The sequence below is a fragment of the Takifugu flavidus genome, chromosome 6, assembly GCF_003711565.1.
Source record: "Takifugu flavidus isolate HTHZ2018 chromosome 6, ASM371156v2, whole genome shotgun sequence".
NCBI lineage: Eukaryota > Metazoa > Chordata > Actinopteri > Tetraodontiformes > Tetraodontidae > Takifugu > Takifugu flavidus.
Window position 1 is genome coordinate 2,759,239 of NC_079525.1, and position 18,180 is coordinate 2,777,418.

The window sequence follows — 18,180 nt, forward strand, 5'->3', positions numbered from 1 at the left end:
CACTCTGAGTTTTTTAACTTTTGAGCCTGAGTGTGAGTTCTCTGCATTAGAATCTTTAATTAATTAAAGCTGATAGACAAACGATGGCTGTGTGCGTCTGTGAGGGTAAAATAATAAAAACACGCTGCGTCACTGGCCAAAAAACTCTAAAAATCATCTCCTGGTTTGTATTTATTTTGAACTACCGATCCCATTGCGAACCGACTGCAAAGATTTGGGCATAGTCTTCCAATCTAACCAATCACAGAAGGCCACACCTGTGTCAGCCAATCAGCGTGTCGGCAAGCCTGTGACGTTGCACCAGCGTTTTCATCAAAACAGGAAGTGTTTATATTTGTCACGACCCGTTCTTACTTCTGATTTCCCTCTTAATAAACGACCACATTGAAAAATGGGGTAGTGATACAAGCTTACTGTTGCAGTTTGTTTTCACTCTGCCAACATGATGTCGCTGTCATGGCTGCAGAGTTTGAGCAGTTCCATTCTCACTCTGGTAATAATGATAATATTGCACCACCTGTTTAAATGTTATCAAAAAAGGCATGGATTCGCAAATATCCCCCCAGGTCCGAAGCCGTGGCCGGTCGTCGGTAACTTTGGTGGCTTTCTCGTCCCGTCTGCGATCCGGAAAAGGTTTGGATCAAAAGCAGAAGGACCCGCAAAGAACGCCGCGTCAGTTCTGACGGAGCTAGCTAAGGTTTATGGAAATGTGTACAGTATTTACGTCGGCAGTCAGCTGGTCGTCGTTCTAAATGGTTACAAAGTGGTCAGAGATGCTCTGTCGAACCATCCCGACGTGTTTTCCGACCGACCAGACATCCCTGCCATCAGTATCATGACTAAACGCAAAGGTAAAAATAAAATTAAAAACCATACATTTATAAAGTAAATAGATGCTGTGATCAGGTAATAATTAGGAGTGTTTGACTGCTAATACAGGTTGACATGAATTTATTTATATAATAATGAAAACCCAATACATCACCCACTGTCCTTGGACCTGAGGTGATCTTTTTCTGTGATTTATTTAAATTTCAGGAATAGTATTTGCACCTTACGGCCCTTTGTGGCAAAAGCATCGCAGGTTCTGCCTCAGCACACTCAGAAACTTTGGCCTGGGGAGGTTGGGCTTGGAGCCGTGCATCGTGGAAGGCCTCACCAACATCAAAACCGAGCTTCTGCGACTGGAGGAGGAGTCCGGCGGCGCCGGTGTCGACCCGGCTCCAGTCATCAGCAACGCCGTGTCAAATGTCATCTGCTCCCTGGTCCTTGGTCACCGCTTCAATCACGATGACCAAGAGTTCCGTAGCATGCTGCGCCTGATGGATCGAGGGTTGGAAATCTGCGTCAACAGCCCCGCGGTCCTCATCAACGTCTTTCCACTGCTCTACCACCTGCCGTTCGGGGTCTTCAGGGAGTTACGGCAGGTGGAACGAGACATCACAGCATTTCTCAAGAGGTTTATAGCAAATCACCAGGAAACGTTGGATCCCAACAACCCGAGGGACCTCACGGACATGTACCTGAAGGAGATATCGGCTAGGCGGGAGGCTGGAGACGTGGACAGTGGCTTTACAGAAGATTACCTTTTCTATATCATAGGAGATCTCTTCATTGCCGGTACTGACACCACCGCTAATTCTGTTTTGTGGGTTATTCTCTACATGGCCTCATACCCCGATATCCAAGGTAAAGTTAATATCTTTTTTTCTGATGGATCCAAGACAATTTTGCTGAAGCACAATTATTTGTCTTTAATTCTTCCCTTTTGATTCCAGACAAGGTCCAGGCAGAGATCGATGGAGTGGTGGGGCCACTCCGCACCCCATCCTTGTCTGATAAAGGAAAGCTTCCTTTTACTGAAGCCGCCATCATGGAGGTGCAGAGACTGACCACTGTGGTTCCTCTGGCGATTCCTCACATGACCTCTGAAACAATAGGTAACCTTAACCCACCGCCTGAGCCTTGTTTTTGGGTTTGGTGAAGCCAAGGTTTCAGACATTTAACTTAAAGAAACAGTGATGTAATGAGATAAATACTGATGCTTATTAATTCAACAGGATCAGGTTATTTACTGATGATCTCTATTACAGAGTTCATGGGCTACACTATCCCCAAGGGGACGGTTGTTTTGCCGAACCTTTGGTCTGTGCATCGAGATCCTACTGAGTGGGATGATCCAGACTCCTTTGACCCCACACGTTTCTTAGACGAAGACGGGACATTACTCCGAAAAGAATGTTTCATTCCGTTTGGAATTGGTAGGCTATTTCAGATGATCGCCGGTGCTTCCCAATGGTCATGTTCTAAACCGACTTCTAAACTCTGTTTATGACCGTGCAACCTATGTTGTTTTTTTTTTGTGCCTTCAGGTCGCAGGGTGTGCATGGGTGAACAACTGGCCAAGATGGAGCTGTTCCTGACTGTCACCAACCTACTTCAGACCTTCCACTTCAGACTACCAGAGGGAGCCCCTCGCCCCCCCCCTCGCGCAGGGGCGTTTTGGCCTGACGCTGGCGCCCTGCCCCTACACTGTGTGTATAAACCCTCGATGATGAGCCAGAGGCAGAACCAGCGCTGATTCTTTTCTGCTGCTTGATCCCGTGAATAGATTTTTAAAATAAAAAGGCTTTCTTTTCAGGTTTATTTCAGAAATTGTGGTGCTTTGTTTGTTTTAAGATCTGTTTTTAGGCTCAACATGTAAAGAAACAACACCGTGACCCCTTAGCAGAGCAACTGCAATGATTTAATGACATAAATGGCTTGTTTTTAGCCAGTGGTCGATTCAGATTATGATTTGAGATGAACCACAAATACTGAATACCTGGCTCCATGTATAAATCAGGCTATGCATATAATTTTACTACTACTGGCGTCACGAACAAAGGCGGTCCCTTGTTTATGACGTCAACTGCTGTGATTGGCTCAGAAGGACCGGAGCTTGGACACGTGATCGTCAACCTTCCACCTACTTTCCAAGTCGAGCTTGTTTCACTGAAGTCCTGATCGCAGTGTCACAGAAACCATGGCTTTCTTCACTCGGCAGCTCTGCAGACATTTTTCCTCCTCGGCCGTCAGGAATGTTGTCATTAAAAATGTAACAATCATCGGAGGAGGACAGATGGGTGCAGGAATAGCTCAGGTAAGCGACGGATCTAAGCTAAGTAGCTCCAACTTAGCTTCTTCACAGTTAACCAGATGTCATGACATTAACTGTAACCATGCGTGGTTATTTGTTTTTAAATTTAATCGCTCCAATTCTCAAAAATAATGCAGCGTGGTCCATGATAAATGACGTAACCAAATACACCGGTATTAATACCCCTTTCCGTGGTCTCCGCCACATTTTATTCTGTTTTATTACATTTAACTTGTGTGCAGGTGCAGGGGAAAATGTTGCCCAAGGGTGTTTTTTAAGTCGCTCCTGTATTAACTGGGTGTTTATTGTTTAGCTATAGGATTGTCAGGTCTACCAAACAGGAAATAGACCACAGCCGTGACCTTTACCTGGAAATACTTTTGAGAGAAGAAAGTCGCAGTAATTGTTTATTTAAAAAAAGGAAAGAGTGAAACATTCAGAGTCTTAAGTAGCTGGTTTATGTTGTATTTCTTTTTATTCATGATATTTATTGAAACATTGACCTTAGTAGAGAACATATGCGAAAATAAAACTTCCAGTGGTACTGTAAAAAAACATGCACAACGCAATTAAGAGCAAAATCGAATACTTGTTGTATTTAAACACTTTCTAAGTGTCGTCGTAATGGAATTTTTATTATCAAGTGCATGCATTTTGCTGCATAAGTGCAATTTAATTTGGCTTTATAGTTGTTGATATATAGTTCATAAATAATTGACTTGCAGAAACGTTGCATATTGTGACAGTGTATTGTTGTCGTTTATTTATTCTTAAGAAGTTGTGTTGCCTCTTGTCTGTCCCTCTTTACGTCATTACCTACATTACCACCTAAGTTTAATGTGCTTAGTTAATTGTATTTCTTTTAGATCGCGATGTAATAATTTAATGTCCTATATGACTGACATTTATGACAGAAATACCTGTAGTTATAGAACTTCGCCACAAGGCGTCACTGTCTACCTGTGGTCCATGTCTATTCTGCGTTGCAAAGGTTGCTGCTGCAACTGGACACTCGGTGACGCTGGTGGACACGAGTGACGACATCCTTAAAACGGCTGTTAAAGGAATTGAAGGTAGCCTGAAAAGAGTAGTGAAGAAGAAGTTTGCTGATAAGCCAGAGGTAAGAATGAGTAAATCACTGGACAAGTATTCAAAAGTAAAGGCAGCAAGAGAGACAAATGTGCGGCACTATTGAAGGATGCTGCATTTTCAGGCAGGTGAAGAATTCATCCAGAAGATCCTGCAGAATGTGTCGACGTCCACAGACTCTGGGTCTGCAGCTCAGAGGTCGGACCTCGTGTTGGAGGCCATTGTGGAAAATCTGAAAATCAAACAGGACATCTTTCATCAGCTTGACAAGGTGGCGCCAGAGTGAGTACTGTCCCATTTGTGCTCCACCACACAGACCGTTTATGGAAAAGCTCTCACGCACGGTGTTTTTCCAGACACACAATATTTGCAAGCAACACGTCCTCACTGCCCATCACCGACATCGCCAGCACCACCTCCAGGTTGGACAGATTTGGCGGCCTTCACTTCTTCAACCCTGTCCCCATGATGAAGCTTGTAGAGGTGAAACATGAGGGGGAGGAATGATCAAGCAAAGGCCAGGACTATTGCTAACCTCTAGATTTACACTCACTAAAGTTGGCATTTTTCTTAGGTTGTCGCAACTTCTGCAACGAGCAAGGAGACGTTTGACTCCCTCCTGAACTTCAGCAAAGTGCTCGGGAAGACACCGGTGTCCTGTAAGGTATGAGGTGCTATCCGATTTAAAGCCCACAGAAAGTCCCTCTCAACTTCACCCCATATTTCTTTCTGCAGGACACACCAGGATTCATTGTGAACCGCCTACTTGTTCCTTACTTGGTCGAGGCCGTCCGGTTACATGAGCGAGGTACGTGCACCTGCATGGGATGTCCATGTGGAGTCAGTTTTAGGCTGCAGGTTCCCTCAGTGTGCTTCATCCTGACTGCCGACCATATCCATTTTAAATACAGGGTCTACTGGCTGCTGTTAAACACAGCATCACGTAACATCAAGAAGTATCAAGTAATAAAAATATGCTAATGAGCTAAAGTCTAACAGAGCTGTCAGGCGTGCGATGGCGTGATGACTTCCCAGGTTCCTCTGAGCAACATGTTTGTTCTGGGGTCACCGTCAGGTCATGGATCCAAAGAAGACGTCGACATCGCCATGAAGCTGGGCGCAGGCCACCCCATGGGGCCCTTTGAGCTGGCGGATTACGTAGGGTTGGACACCATCAAGTTCATTATCGATGGTGAGTGGAATAATAAAGCGTTGGGGTCACTGAAACGATGAGGTCAACGCCAAACCCTTTTCCTTCTTTCTAATTACAGGTTGGAGTGCGAAGGATCCCAGCAACCCGCTGTTTGCCCCGATTGAGATGCTCAACAAATTGGTCGCAGAGGGCAAATTGGGCAAAAAGACTGGAGAAGGATTTTACAAATACAAGTAATGTCGGCCTTGTGGGGATATTCACCAAGAAATAAGTCAGAAACCATTGATCAGCGAATTTGCTGAACAGGAAATGGAGAATGTGCCTGCAGACCTTACACTTAAGGTCCATCTTACTACGTATGCTCGAGATTAAATCAGATAAAGCACTTGATGTCTGTTTTCATTTCTGGAGAGAGTCTACCTATAGAATAACTCAGATTAATGTTGAAAAAACACAAAAGATTGTGCAGGTCTGGCAGAATTTTGAATTGGTTTTACTGGCTGGTCTAACTTATTGTGGCCACGGGGTGGCGCTGTTTCGCCGTGAGAATATTTGTACAAGTGCCTAAAATAGACCATTATCATGTTTTACTTCAAACTTGACTTCACATCTTTTCCAAAGACGACTGATCAAATGAGCCAATGGTGCCTTTTTATTTTTCTTACAAAAGGGGGGGAAAAAAAAAACCAAAACGTTGAAACATTTCAAATATGACCACTTGGGAAGCAAAATGCTATGCCAAGATGATAGCGACCCAAAACATTAAAAAAAGAGAATTCATCAAGTAATACTAAAATAGAACATTGAAATCAAAATGTTACAGAGATGCTTGCATGGAATAAACAACATGGCAAAAGACCACACTATTAGCTACCAGAGAGAAAAGACAAAGGTCCATTGCAAGAAAAGAGACTGCCAAGTGCTGGGGTAAATATATATATCTGTTTCATTTGTCACGTGTTTAGAACAATAAAATATAGGCCTCTGAGCTAACACTCTCGCCTTTTGTCCTAATGTTGCCTGCAAAAATACCAAGAAAATTGACATATCCTGACAGATTTTAAAAAGTACACATACTGAGCATTATTTTACATCTGAGCAAGACTCGAGGTCACTATTTGTTACAAATAGTTATCAAAAGAAGCCTTAAGTTTCAATTTTCTGCAAGACGCTTCAACAAGAAAAATGGCTTTCCTGTGTCCAAAGCTTATTTTTTTATATATATATATATATACCAGTATATTAAAAAATAAAAAAAACACTAAAATATACACCGAGAAATCGAAACAAGGGTTCAAAATACAAAAAAGCATTCAAAATAAAAGTCTAAAATGAAAAGCAAATCAAAGCGTTGATCCTTTTTTTGCACCGAGTGGTGGACGGCGAGCTAAAATGGCGTCTTGAGGACGTTTCTTAGACGAGATGAGATCCCTCCATCTTCCTTTAGTGCAGTGTAAAAAGAGGTGTTTGGTCGACTGGGCGAGGGCCCAAGAAATGGTCTCAGGAGGTGGTGGTTGGGGCGGAGGTGGAGGTGCCCCGGGAACGAATATTCGGCCCAATGAACCCAAAAGAACCGAGGATACAAATAAATTACACGAGCTCGGAGGCGAGTGTTTGGAGTGTTTGGGCGGTGCAGTGAAGGAGTTTGTGTCGCTGATTCTTTTTTTTTTTGGCGTTTTTTTCTTCTTTTTTCAGTGCAGTGTCGTTATTACAGCCGAGGAGAGACGGACGCCACAACCGAGGCGGTCCGGGGGGCGTGGTTTACATGGTGGTGCTCCTACTAAACGTGATTGTCTTGTTCAGTTCAGTGTCTCTACAGCAGGCGCCTTCGTGGGAGGGGGAAGGGTCAGGCGGTGCGGGGGTCAGGTGAGGTTGGCAAAGTGGGGGGTCGTGTGGGGGCGGTCCTCTGAGAACTGGAGGCTTCAGGTTGGAAGTTTAAGGGTCTTCATGGAATCTTAACAGGCCTCCATCTCCAGCAGAGGCCCAGTAGCTGCTGCCTTTGCTTTGCACGTGGAGAAATTGCTACGTTTTCCTCCTGGAGAAGAAGAAAGACAGGAGACGAATCAACGGGGGGCCGATCAAATACACATTCAGACTAAAGATATTCAGGTCAGGACGACTGGAAGCGGGTCGAGTGGCCTCAAACGAGTCATTTATTAGCGAAGGTCGGCTCATTTCCGTCCAAGTAACTGAGTTTTTACGTCTTCCAGTATTCCGGCTGGCTGAATGAAAGCGTTCGCTGTAAAGTAGAGCAAAGGCCTGAACTCCGGAGGGGTTAGAGGTCACCGACAGGATGTGGGCCGGCCTCGCTTTGATCTGCTCTAAGATGGGGGGGTTGCTGTGACCCGGCTGGCAGCGCTCCACTCGTCTCTGCCCTCCTCTGACCGGCTCCGTCCTCCTCTCGCTCTCACACGTCGGCGACCCCGATTGTGTCGTTCCTGCTTGACATTAGCGGCGCCGCTGTAGGTGGCCACCGGGCGAGCGAACGGACCCACCAGGTAGTCCAAACTTTCTATTTCTATCGACGTTAAAAGCCATCAGAGCACATGAGACCCAGCCGCTGCTATATTTATCCACGTGCGCGCGTGAAAGCGATACCTGTCTGCTCACTCAACTTCACAGGGATCTCAGAGCGAGCTCCTTTTCTTGACGGGGAAATTGTCAAGTCTGAAAGGGAGGGGTGAAAAAAGCATTCTCTTTCCCCGTGATCAGGGCTCGAGCTAACGTAACAAAGTTAGCTTCAGTTATTGACAAGCCAAGGAGTTATTTTAGACCCGGGAAGCATCAAATAGAATGTGTGATCAAAGGGGAGCGGCGGAGACAGAGGTGGATGGATGCCTCCTGCGACTAAAAAAGATGGATGTTTTGTGAAGATGAGAACGGGAAAAGAAACAGTATTAAGTTTGCTTTTTCCCTTGTGGCAAAGCCAAGAGTGTGTTTTTGTAGGAGAGAAGTCAGCTGAGGCCTGCTGCACACTCACACACACACACTCACACACACACTGCTGTAGATTTTTTTGCCACATGTGGATAAAAGGGAACAGGACAGAGGCCATCTTTCCCGAGGAGACCTGACCCTGAGCTGAGCTGGGGGGCGAGAGCAGCCGAGCACCTGGAGGGAAAGAGAGCGCCCCTGTCGCCTTTATTCACCTCCGCCGCGCTCCCGCTCTTTTCATCCAAGGATCTTGAACCGGACCCGCACGCCCAGTACTGCACCCCATTTCCTGGGGAGCATTTTTCCTTCCCCTCCCCTATCTCAGACATGAAAAGCTCCGGCCTTCCTGCCTGGGGAGGAAGCCTGAGGGCCAGTTGGCGTTGAGTGCTCAAATGTGCAATGGTTGGGGGTTGGGGGGGGGGGGATTGGCGCTAAGAGCAGGGGGGGGGGGGGGGTGTTTGTGTGGTGGTTGGTTGTAAGGGGCACGGGGCCAGCACTTCACAAGGTCCAGCCGACACAAACACTGCGATTCAGGAGCAACTTGACCCTCCTCTCCTCTCCTCTCTCTCCTCTCCTCTCTCTCCTCTCCTCTCCTCTCCTCTCCTCTCCTCTCCGCTCCTCTCCTCTCCTCTCCTCTCCTCCCCTCCCCTCCCCTCCCCTCCCCTCCCCAGGAATGCCGGCTGGAGGTTTTTTGAGGGTTTTTTTTTGCAGGAAATGAAACGCTCCTCTGTTCAGAGGGCTAGCGAGGCTTTAGCCCCCTCACGCCGACCGCTCCATTCCTTTCCCTCTACAGGGAGGAGGAGGGGGAAAAGTCGGACATGCCCTCGCCCGGCTTTTGAAGTGTGGGAGGTTAAGATAACTGGCACGGCCTCGCGTCTCAATCGCCGCTTTCACCTCGCGAGCCAAATCAAAGTGCTTGCAGCTGGGGTCCACCTGCCTTATAGCCTCCTAACCTCCAAACCCAGCAACCCACCCACCTCCTGGGCTCCCTCCTCCTCCCTCCTGACACGCAGCTCTGGGGGTTCATTCAGTGCCATTAAAAAGGAAAACACCACCGACAAATTACAGTGAAAAGAAGCCAAGTGTCTCCAGCACAGGCCTGACTGAGGGGGTTAGAAGAAGAAAATAGGTTGAAAGCTATAAAAATGCCGAATAAGTTGTTTGAATCATCTGCTCCCAAAGTCAAAAGTTACACTTTCTGGAGTGATTGTGATGGATCACTTCTGTCATCAGCTACACGTCACCTTAATTCCCACTGAAAATGCCACTTGTTCAGTCTCCCGCTTGTCCATGGACAGATTTCATAAAACTGCATTTTCCCTTCAAACAATGTCGATGAGGGAGCGTGCTGCAACTTTCTTTGTTTCTCAGCAGTCTCCAGTTCAGGGAAGAGTAGATGCTTAAAGAAAGCTATGAAGCCTGGTTTACTTCACACTGAGGTCCGTTTATGACCTCATCCACATATTCAGGTCGATGTCCCATCCCTCTCACTACAGCGTCTGTGATGATGCAGATGTTGATATATGTGTGCATCTCTAGTGTCTCCATTAAGATCCGATTAGTCTTCTCAAGCTCATTTCCCCCTCTTTTTTACTGAATTAATGGATTTTTTTTACTGCAGATTCCAAGAGCAGCTCAGACCGTCGCCCTTGAGAGACTGCATTACTGCCACAAACCACCAGATGTCACTGTTCACACTATAAATGAAGACAGAGGCATCAGAAAACCCCAAAGTTTCAGTCTTCATCCACCCACCAGGTCAAGCCAGTTGGTTGGATTGAAAACAATCTTTAACAAGTGGAATGAAGTTGAAGGAGAGGAAAATGAAGCCCACAGAGCTCTTTTGATTTGCGACGCATTCCCATTTACATCCGGGTTTGATGCGGACGTGATGTATCCCAGGGCAACCTTGAAAGAACGAATTCGAAGCTGTCCTTGCTACATTTTGGAAGCGTAAACATTCACATATCCATGTGGTCCGGTGTCATCTAGTGCGCAAAAAACTTGAAAGTAACAGAAGGAGTAAAGGAGGCCGTTGTTCTTGAACTTATTTACAGAGCTAACTTCGTTTGAAAAGGAGCTTCCTCTGTAAACAGGCGGCAGAGAAGCTCTTAAAATTTCGGAGTGTCAGCAGTTTCTTTAACTGGGAGACCTTTAACAAAAAGTAGCCGTTTTGAAATAGAGAAAGCTTTGAAATGTTTGACCCCCCAGTCCAGACACAGACTCGAGGGAGGTGGTATCGTTAGAAAGGGAACTACACGGGCGAGGAGAAAGACGAGGGAAGTCCGTCCGTCTTAAATGTGGGAGGGGAGGCAAAGGGTGGGTCTGGTTTTGGTCAAAAGGGGGGGGATGGGGATTCACCCCAAACCTCAGGCATTTGTGGGCGAAACTAGTCTGGTTCAGGAGGGTGTGGGAGGATGAGACGGGGGAGTGTAGTGGGAGGCGTTGCCCACATCTGAGGCGGCATCGCTGGGGGCCCCTGGCAGCTGAAGCTTGGCCGCGTGCCCCCGCGCAGCTCGGTCTAAGCCAGGGGATGTTTTGGAGAGAGGGAGGGAGGGAGGGGGGGTTGCTGACTGCTCCCTCTGCTGTGGTCTCGCTTCAAAGGCCTCCGCCGGCTCTTATGAGCCCCGGCAGAACAGAGGAGCAGGAAAAGGAGAAGCGTGGAAAGAGAGGAGCGACGAGTCGGAGGTGAGGTGAAAGACGAGCGCGCTTTGACAATGGCCGACTGGAGCGAAATAAAAATAAACACGGCTTCCTTCAGTCCCGCTGTCCTCTTCCTGTCTGCGCGGCCCCAGTGTTACCTGGGGGCCTTTCATTCATAGATAAACATCGCACGAGGGGAGTGGGGGGGGGTGTTTTATAAGGTCACATATATCCGCTTTTCTCAAACGAAGGCTGCTGGGGGGGGGGGGAAGGGAGGAAGTGGAGAAGACATCACAAAAAGCAGCAGAAGACTGGACCCTCATGCTGTTACTGCAGCTGGCCAGACCGCAACACAATGAGCCCGTGACTCAATCAAAACAAATTGGAGGGCCCAGTCTAAACAATGGGAGCGCCATAGCTGCCTTTTCTCACGTGTAAACACGGACGCTCTCAGCACCTTCCTAATGGTTCTTTTCCCCTTTTCCTGAAAAGTGCCGGCGGAGCTTTCCATGGCCGGGACGATGAGGAAGGTTCGAGTGAAAACCCCACGCGCGGCCTTCCATCGCGGGACGTGGTGCAGAGTGCTGAGCGGGTCGTTTTTCATCACAGAGGGGCTTTGTGGAGGTCAAGGCAGTGCGAATAACGAGGGGGGGGCTGAACGTTTCCGATTCCACTTCCGAAGCAGAGAAACATTAGCCGGGCGTCGCTCCGATTTAAACCCGAGTCTGCCTCCTCCCATAATTTCACAAAGAGTCGGCGAACAGTTTTAAAAACATCCTTTTATATCCCCGCGCGGCTCAGAGCGAGACCCCAAGTCCGTTCCCCCCGCCCTTCCTCTTCTGAATTTTGGATTTCTTCGCCAATTATCCGGGGTCACTAATAAGGCGGAGTGTGGAGGCACTGGGCTGTGCCGCACTGGCCCGGAGGCTCGGTGCCAAATTGAAACGAGTCGGGAAATGGAGGCAGACGCTGAATCTTGCCTAATTGCAGCCGGGTGTGCGGACGCCTGCTTCAACGCACGTGCAGGATGAGGAGAGCGCACGGGGAGCGAAAAGGGCCAGGCGGAAGATAAGAGGCAATAAATAAGGAAAGACGCGATGGAGACTGGAGAATGAGTGGCAGCCGAATGGGAGAGAGAAAACTCCAAGCAGGATTTTCTTCCGGCCCCTTTTTCCCAGCTTCCCCCTCTGCCGAACAGACTTGCTGCTCCCTCCCTCGCTCCTCAAAGACTCTGACAGCTGACTTCTGGCTGCACACATCCGAGAGCGGCAAAGCTCCACGAGGAGACAAGGAGGCTTCACCTTCCACGCGGCCATATCGATACTCCAGAACCGCCACAGCGTCATTAAACACTCCGAGAAATCACGGTATAATGCGCCTCGAAGCATTTGTTAGCAGCAGAGAACAAGCGTCTGCCAGGCCATAACCCTAGAACGCCAGATTTAAAGGCCACCTTTGTCCAGTCTGTCTCCTGCCCCTTCATCAGGAAGGGGGCAGGAGGTGTAAAAGATGCTGGTTTGACACAGAAAACAGCAAGAACTCCTACAATTAACAGGTCATGGGTCAATTTCCCCCTATTTCCATTGAATCTGCCCAGACATGTTGGTTCACTTATGTATATAGAATATATTTTTTTGACGAAACCAAGCTAACCTCAATCCAGCTCTTCGGGATCTGCATAAATTGAGGGCTTGGGGAGTTGCGGCAGTATCCCTGGTATTATGCATATTAGTTTAAGGCTGTCACTGAGAATCAGCAAGGGTGTCCATCCCGCTGCGGCTAGGCCCTGCTAATTATTGGATCAGAGATAAAGTCCTTTTTAGCGCTCGGCTGCGCTGCGCTTTTTAAACTGGCCACGGCAGGACCAAAAAAAGGAAGGGGGGGGGGGGGGGGGTGAAAGGGTGGCACTTTAATTTTGGGTCGAGCGAGAGCCACTGGGTCAGGAATTAGTCGAGTGAAAAAAACCTTTGTCTGGTCAGGGTGATTTCCACGTAAGAGCAGATTTGTCACATCTGCCAGGCTCCGCTTCCCCCCCCCCCTTTTTTTTTTTCTCCTGCAGCCGAAAGGGAGCGGAACAACAGGATGCTACCAGACCCGCAGTGAGGAGGAGGAAGGGAAGGATGGAGGGAATGAGGACGGCGGAGAGAGAGAGGAACAGACAGAATAGAGTCGCCTCGGTCACACGCTGGGAACATTAATCCGTTGGAGAGAAAGGGAAGAAGAGGGGCGACATTTCACCGAGGGTTTCGCGTCCTCTGATTCAATCTACCTCTACATATCGGGCTTTTTTTTTTTTAAAATGTGTAAATGATGACTGCGGAGTGTCTTTGTGGGGAAGGTCTTATAGGCACCCTGAAATCCCAGATACCATGAAATCGTATTAAGGAATAGCATCTCATTATGTTCTTGCCAAACAAGCCGCTCTGCTGCATAAAGATGCAGAGAGAGACGACACATGGGGTCCATATGGGGCTAATCTGACACATTAGCTCACCCCCCTCCCATAAAAACAAAGTAAACTGTTGATAAAACTGCTGTATCGCTCAGCTCTGTGTTGATCTCACCGGCTGATGAGAACGCAGTGATTAATTCAGCAATTGCGTTTGTCTAGCAGACGTCGGGGCAGAAATGGGCAGGAAAGTGCTGACACATCATCTGACCTGCTATCCAACACACGCGCAGACTTGATTAGAAGCCAGAGCGCGCACGCGCTCCCAGACGGAGAAAATCCCAATGCCGATTGTGCCGAGGCCATTGAGCAAACACCACACAAAAGCAACAATCCCTCCTTAGGCCTTAACACCACTGACACAGTGACTATGGCGAGGTGAGGGTGGACCTTTTTAGGATTAGTCTGTGAGTACACACTCTCAAGTCAGCGATTACGGCAGTTTAAAGAGACTTGACACATACTGAAGTCAGACAGGGAGGGGAGGGGTTTGTCTTACCATTGTTCTCAGATGTACGCCGTTTTCATTCTCTGGCCTGTACCTGCAGAAAATTGCATCTTTTTTTAATTCTTTTTTTAAGGTATTTGGACAGTATGAAACTCTATACCATCCATTTAGTCTTATAGAGTGTACAGGTGTTATTCTGAATGGATCACAGTTGCAAGCTGAGAGCTCATAAGCAGAGAGACATTCTAAAGAGCGACAGGCAAACAAATGTGCAAAGCCTTGGCCCGGTAAGCATTCTAGAGAATGGACAGACTAATCCCAAAGTAGGTGTAATGTGTTAGGATGGGGATGAGAGAGGGGGGTGGGAGAAATGAATGGAAGTTTTACACAGATGAAGTGAAAGAATGCGCTGCGTTAGTAGTTTCTGCTCTAATAGGAGCGGTAACACAGCGCTGTATCGGAGATGGCGCGTCAGTCGCAAAGCAACATGTCCAGAAGGGGGGGGGGGAGGAGGAGGAGGCAGCGAGGGCAGGTTTCACTCACCGGTAGCCGTTTCCTGCATCTTCTCCCGCTTCCGCTTCTTCTTCTTTCCCTAGAAAATATACAGAGGAACACATAAAGTGTGGCTCCAGCACTCACGCTCACTAGACCACTCTGATGTCCTGCTGCGGACTGCCATGTTCACTCATCCCCTGCCGGGCACCCGAACCAGCATCCCTTGGACCCCCGGGCTTCACGAGCAAACAGCCACGCTGAGAGGGACGGGCCGGGTGGACGGGAGACATCCTGGACTTGTCCTTTTTCACTTTCTTATGTTTTTTTAAGCTAGGCTGTCCTGTTCGGAGAGAGACGCTCTTGTCCTGCCATTGTGGCCCGTCTGCCTTTGAAGTCCCTCTAATGACAAACATTAACATGGCGTGCAATTAAAAATACCTACTGTAATTAGGCGAGCCCAGCTACGTGACTGAGAGAGGCACCGCTCCGTCTCAAGCAAGCTAGTGGAAAGGTGCGAGGATTTATAGCTCCTGCTAAATCCCCAGGGGGGAGACTATGGGTATAGATAGCAGTGTAGAGTCGTTCTAGTCAAATATGAGGAGCACTTTGGTTTCCTGCTGCAAAGTCTGCTAATCCACTTATTCATGAGCTAATCTGGCTTCCACTGCTGTGGCAGAGAGGGAAGAAGAACGACAGAGTGGGTGAGAGAAAGGATGAATGTGGGGGTATGCAGCAAAACTGGGAACGCCACATGCTCCCGATGCCAATCCGGGTACCCAGTCCGGGATTTTTTGGGAGGGAAAGTCACTGCATAGCATTGAAAGATTGATTTTTTTACATTATTTCCCTACATATGTATGAGTAAATAGGACTAGTTGACTTCCTGTGAGATGTGCTTCCCCTCCCCCCTCCCACCCAATCAGCGAGGCATTTTGACAATGGAGCAGCGGAGGCAGAAGGATGAGGGATGCTGTCGGTGTCCGAGGGGAGGCAGATAAACACCACAAAAGCACTTTAGTGGTGGAGTGAATGTGAGTGCCGGAGCCACACTTTTTAAACAAAGGCTGGTGCTCTCACTCTCTCACACACTCACACACAGTGGGACAGACGCACAATTAATTCATTCTATTTGTGGGATTTTCATTGGGGGGGTGAAAACTACATTTCCCAGCCTTTTACCCTAACCATTAAAACTAATCATGTAACTCCTGCAAACCATATCTTGACTTCCAAACGGCCAAAATGTCCTCCCTTCTGCTGGTGAAATGTGCATTCTGGTCTTTACCGTGTAGCGTGTGCAAGAACAGACGCACGCAGTTGCATCTTTAAATCCAGCTGAACCCCCCCCTGAAATGTTGCTGGGGCTGAAAACTGCGTGCATGAATCAGCTTCCTCGGCTCAGCCTAACAGGTGCCTATCAAAACGCTCCGCGTTGATACGGAACTTCAGAGACTAGCAAAACTATTACCAGGCAGTTTTAAACTCGCCGTGGCAACAGCAAATTTCCAAAATATGATAACGGCCGGTAACTCGGCAGTCAATCACCGCTAATATGAGCTACAAGTGAAGCCGAGACAAAGAATCCAGCTAGCCTGGCGCTGACTATTTAACAGGAATGTGCGTGTTGTTATTTCAGGAGCAAATTGTTCTGAGATTTAAACTAGCAACATAAACAACACCCACACACGCACCTTTGACAATCTGTACTGTTGATACTCACATAGTTGTCTCGAGCGGACCAGCCAGGGTAGAGCTGCATGTGGAGCTGCCGTTCCTTGCGGGCTAACTCATAATACTTAGCTTGCTCTTCCCGAGATAACGCATGCCACTGTTTTGGTACAAAGGAGATTAGGGGGGAAAAAAATAGCAGACAGTCAATTACTGGCATGCGCTTGCATGTTCTGTTAGAGAAAAAAAGTGTGCAGCTCTAAAGGAAAAAATAAAACCTTCCAAATGTTGGAATAGGAATAAAAGTGGCACAGAAGAGAACCAAAGAAGGTGGGACACATGATGAAGAGATTAACATGGAAGAAGGAAGAAGAAAAAAATCAATTCCAATATCAAAACGCTGGCTCCAATTTAGCAGCGCTTTTTATTCAAACTGTGTTGGAGAGCAATTACCCCATGGAGGCCCCAAACAAGGCTTTGCTGTGGCCGGCTGACTAAACCACCAGGGCTATTCGTTAGGGCTTTTAACATGGCTCTGTGGTTCCGCTCTTTTCCCAATCCTCAAAAGGAACAAATTTTGTCATTCTCAACCATGCCATTAAGATGGCCTGTTTTATTAAAGCCAATTTGATGACATGTCAGTTAAAAAGGCCGTCTGCATGTGTGCTGCTGAGAGGGAGGTAATTGGTCAGGGCTATCATTATGACAATAATCACAACCAGTATATAAAAAGAAGATATGTTCATAGAGAGAGGATTCCTGCGCCCTTTTGCTCACGATTCAGAAAGGTAGAAAGGTTCCTACCCTCCGTCCCAGGATCTGATTGATGGCAGCGCTCTCCTTCAGCGTGCACTCGGCGACCACATTCGCGCGCATCTCTTTCATGTAGAGCATGAAGGCGTTTAGCGGCTTTTTGATGTGCGGTTTTTTGGGCTCCTGGTCCTTTCTCTGTTCGTGCTGGGGCTTCCTAAAAAGACAAGAGTGTAACAATGCAGACGCAGGTAAAGAGCACGGACTCACAGAAAGATAAAAACATCCAAACGTCAATTAGCGGGGGGGCCCTGCCCGCGTCAAAACCAGAGACGCTCTGGTTGTTCTCAGCCCCCGTTGGCCCCCGCCTCTTTAATCATCTGCAGTTCATGAGGAGAGTTTACTTTGTCAGTAATGGCAACCAAACCTCGTCCACACTGGAGTGGCTTAAAATCAACACGCGCTCAGAAGAGACTCTTTTGTTAATAGTGCAGGCTTCAGTACTGCGGTGGCCATGAATAATGGAAATAGCGGCCATAACCACTTCAGGGGGGCTCACTTCACTTCGCTCGGCGCACACTGGGAACACGGATTCATAATGTGGGACACGGATCTCTTGCTGGTTAAGTGTGCCGTGGTCCCCGAGGCCAAGCGAGGCCTGGGCCCGTTATCAGCAGTCGATGGGCTTGGGCTGCTTATCAGCTCGAATCGAGAGGGCGAGCGAGGACCCTACGGTAGCAGCGGCGGTGCGTGCAAATACCTGGAAGTCTGTCGCCTAAATCGAGGGTTTGGGGGGGGCGGAGCCTCACGTTTTTAAAACTCACATGTGCATGATGTCTGTTTCGTGCAGAGGCTCGTGTTTGATCTGTGGGTTGACGATGGCTGGGTGGGGGATCCCTGTGGCATGTGGACCTGGGGGGCCGGGCACCATGTGGTGCGAGAACCTGTAATGACAGCAGACGGATTAATTACAGAGGACAATCGGGATGAGGCAGGATGGGAGCAGTTCCTGAAGTGTCACAAAGCTTGATGTTAGCTGTTTAATTTTAGGAAGACGCTGCCAATGTCTGTCAGCTGTACTTGGTTCTGCAGTTCTTTGTACCTCTTGATCTTTATTTAGCACCGACATCTTCCCGGAAATATCAAAGTCAGACGTTAATGCCTCCGAGAGACATTTATCACCGTTTGTCTGATCACTTTTCAGAGATATTTTTGTTAAATCCTGGTCAGTAACGCCGTTCCAATCATAACAAGCTGGGATAAAGGTAAAAAGTTTCTAAAATTGGAAAACAAAAGCGGGGGGGGGGATTCAAGGAGACAGTCTTGGGCTTTAACCGGTGCCTGATCGTGCACCTTCCATCTGGCTTCACTCAGTGTATGCCTACACACAAACAATGCTGACACACAGAGAT

General features: G+C 47.9%; 3 protein-coding genes across 10 annotated transcripts in view; 2 read left to right on the plus strand and 1 right to left on the minus strand.

Moving 5' to 3' along the window:
* Positions 1–76: 76 nt before the first annotated feature.
* On the plus strand, positions 77–2,655 carry LOC130527745 (cytochrome P450 2U1). The gene is given in 6 exon segments (XM_057036460.1): positions 77–851; positions 1,039–1,689; positions 1,779–1,940; positions 2,094–2,261; positions 2,373–2,473; positions 2,475–2,655. Coding segments are annotated over 6 exon segments (1,572 nt in total). The 5' UTR covers positions 77–442; the 3' UTR covers positions 2,556–2,655.
* A 269-nt stretch (positions 2,656–2,924) lies between these two features.
* Positions 2,925–5,766, plus strand: hadh (hydroxyacyl-CoA dehydrogenase). The gene is made up of 8 exons (XM_057036480.1): positions 2,925–3,142; positions 4,131–4,259; positions 4,353–4,510; positions 4,585–4,711; positions 4,803–4,892; positions 4,964–5,036; positions 5,304–5,420; positions 5,500–5,766. Exons 1-8 carry the CDS (start codon positions 3,026–3,028, stop codon positions 5,616–5,618), a joined length of 930 nt encoding a protein of 309 aa, XP_056892460.1. The 5' UTR covers positions 2,925–3,025; the 3' UTR covers positions 5,619–5,766.
* Positions 5,767–6,010: 244 nt separating this feature from the next.
* Positions 6,011–18,180, minus strand: part of lef1 (lymphoid enhancer-binding factor 1) — a 34,146-nt gene continuing 21,976 nt past the window's right edge. Inside the window, exons 6-11 of one of the 8 annotated variants that reach the window (XM_057036477.1) lie at positions 17,593–17,712; positions 16,823–16,994; positions 16,071–16,178; positions 14,399–14,438; positions 13,907–13,949; positions 6,011–7,416 (exon numbers count right to left, since the gene is read on the minus strand). In XM_057036477.1, coding sequence (XP_056892457.1) covers positions 13,915–13,949; positions 14,399–14,438; positions 16,071–16,178; positions 16,823–16,994; positions 17,593–17,712 — 475 coding nt within the window. In that variant the 3' untranslated portion in view covers positions 6,011–7,416; positions 13,907–13,914. Of the gene's footprint in view, positions 7,417–13,906; positions 13,950–14,398; positions 14,448–16,070; positions 16,179–16,822; positions 16,995–17,592; positions 17,713–18,180 lie in introns of all 8 variants that reach the window. The other 7 variants (XM_057036475.1, XM_057036474.1, XM_057036476.1 and 4 more) reach the window with 7 other exon arrangements.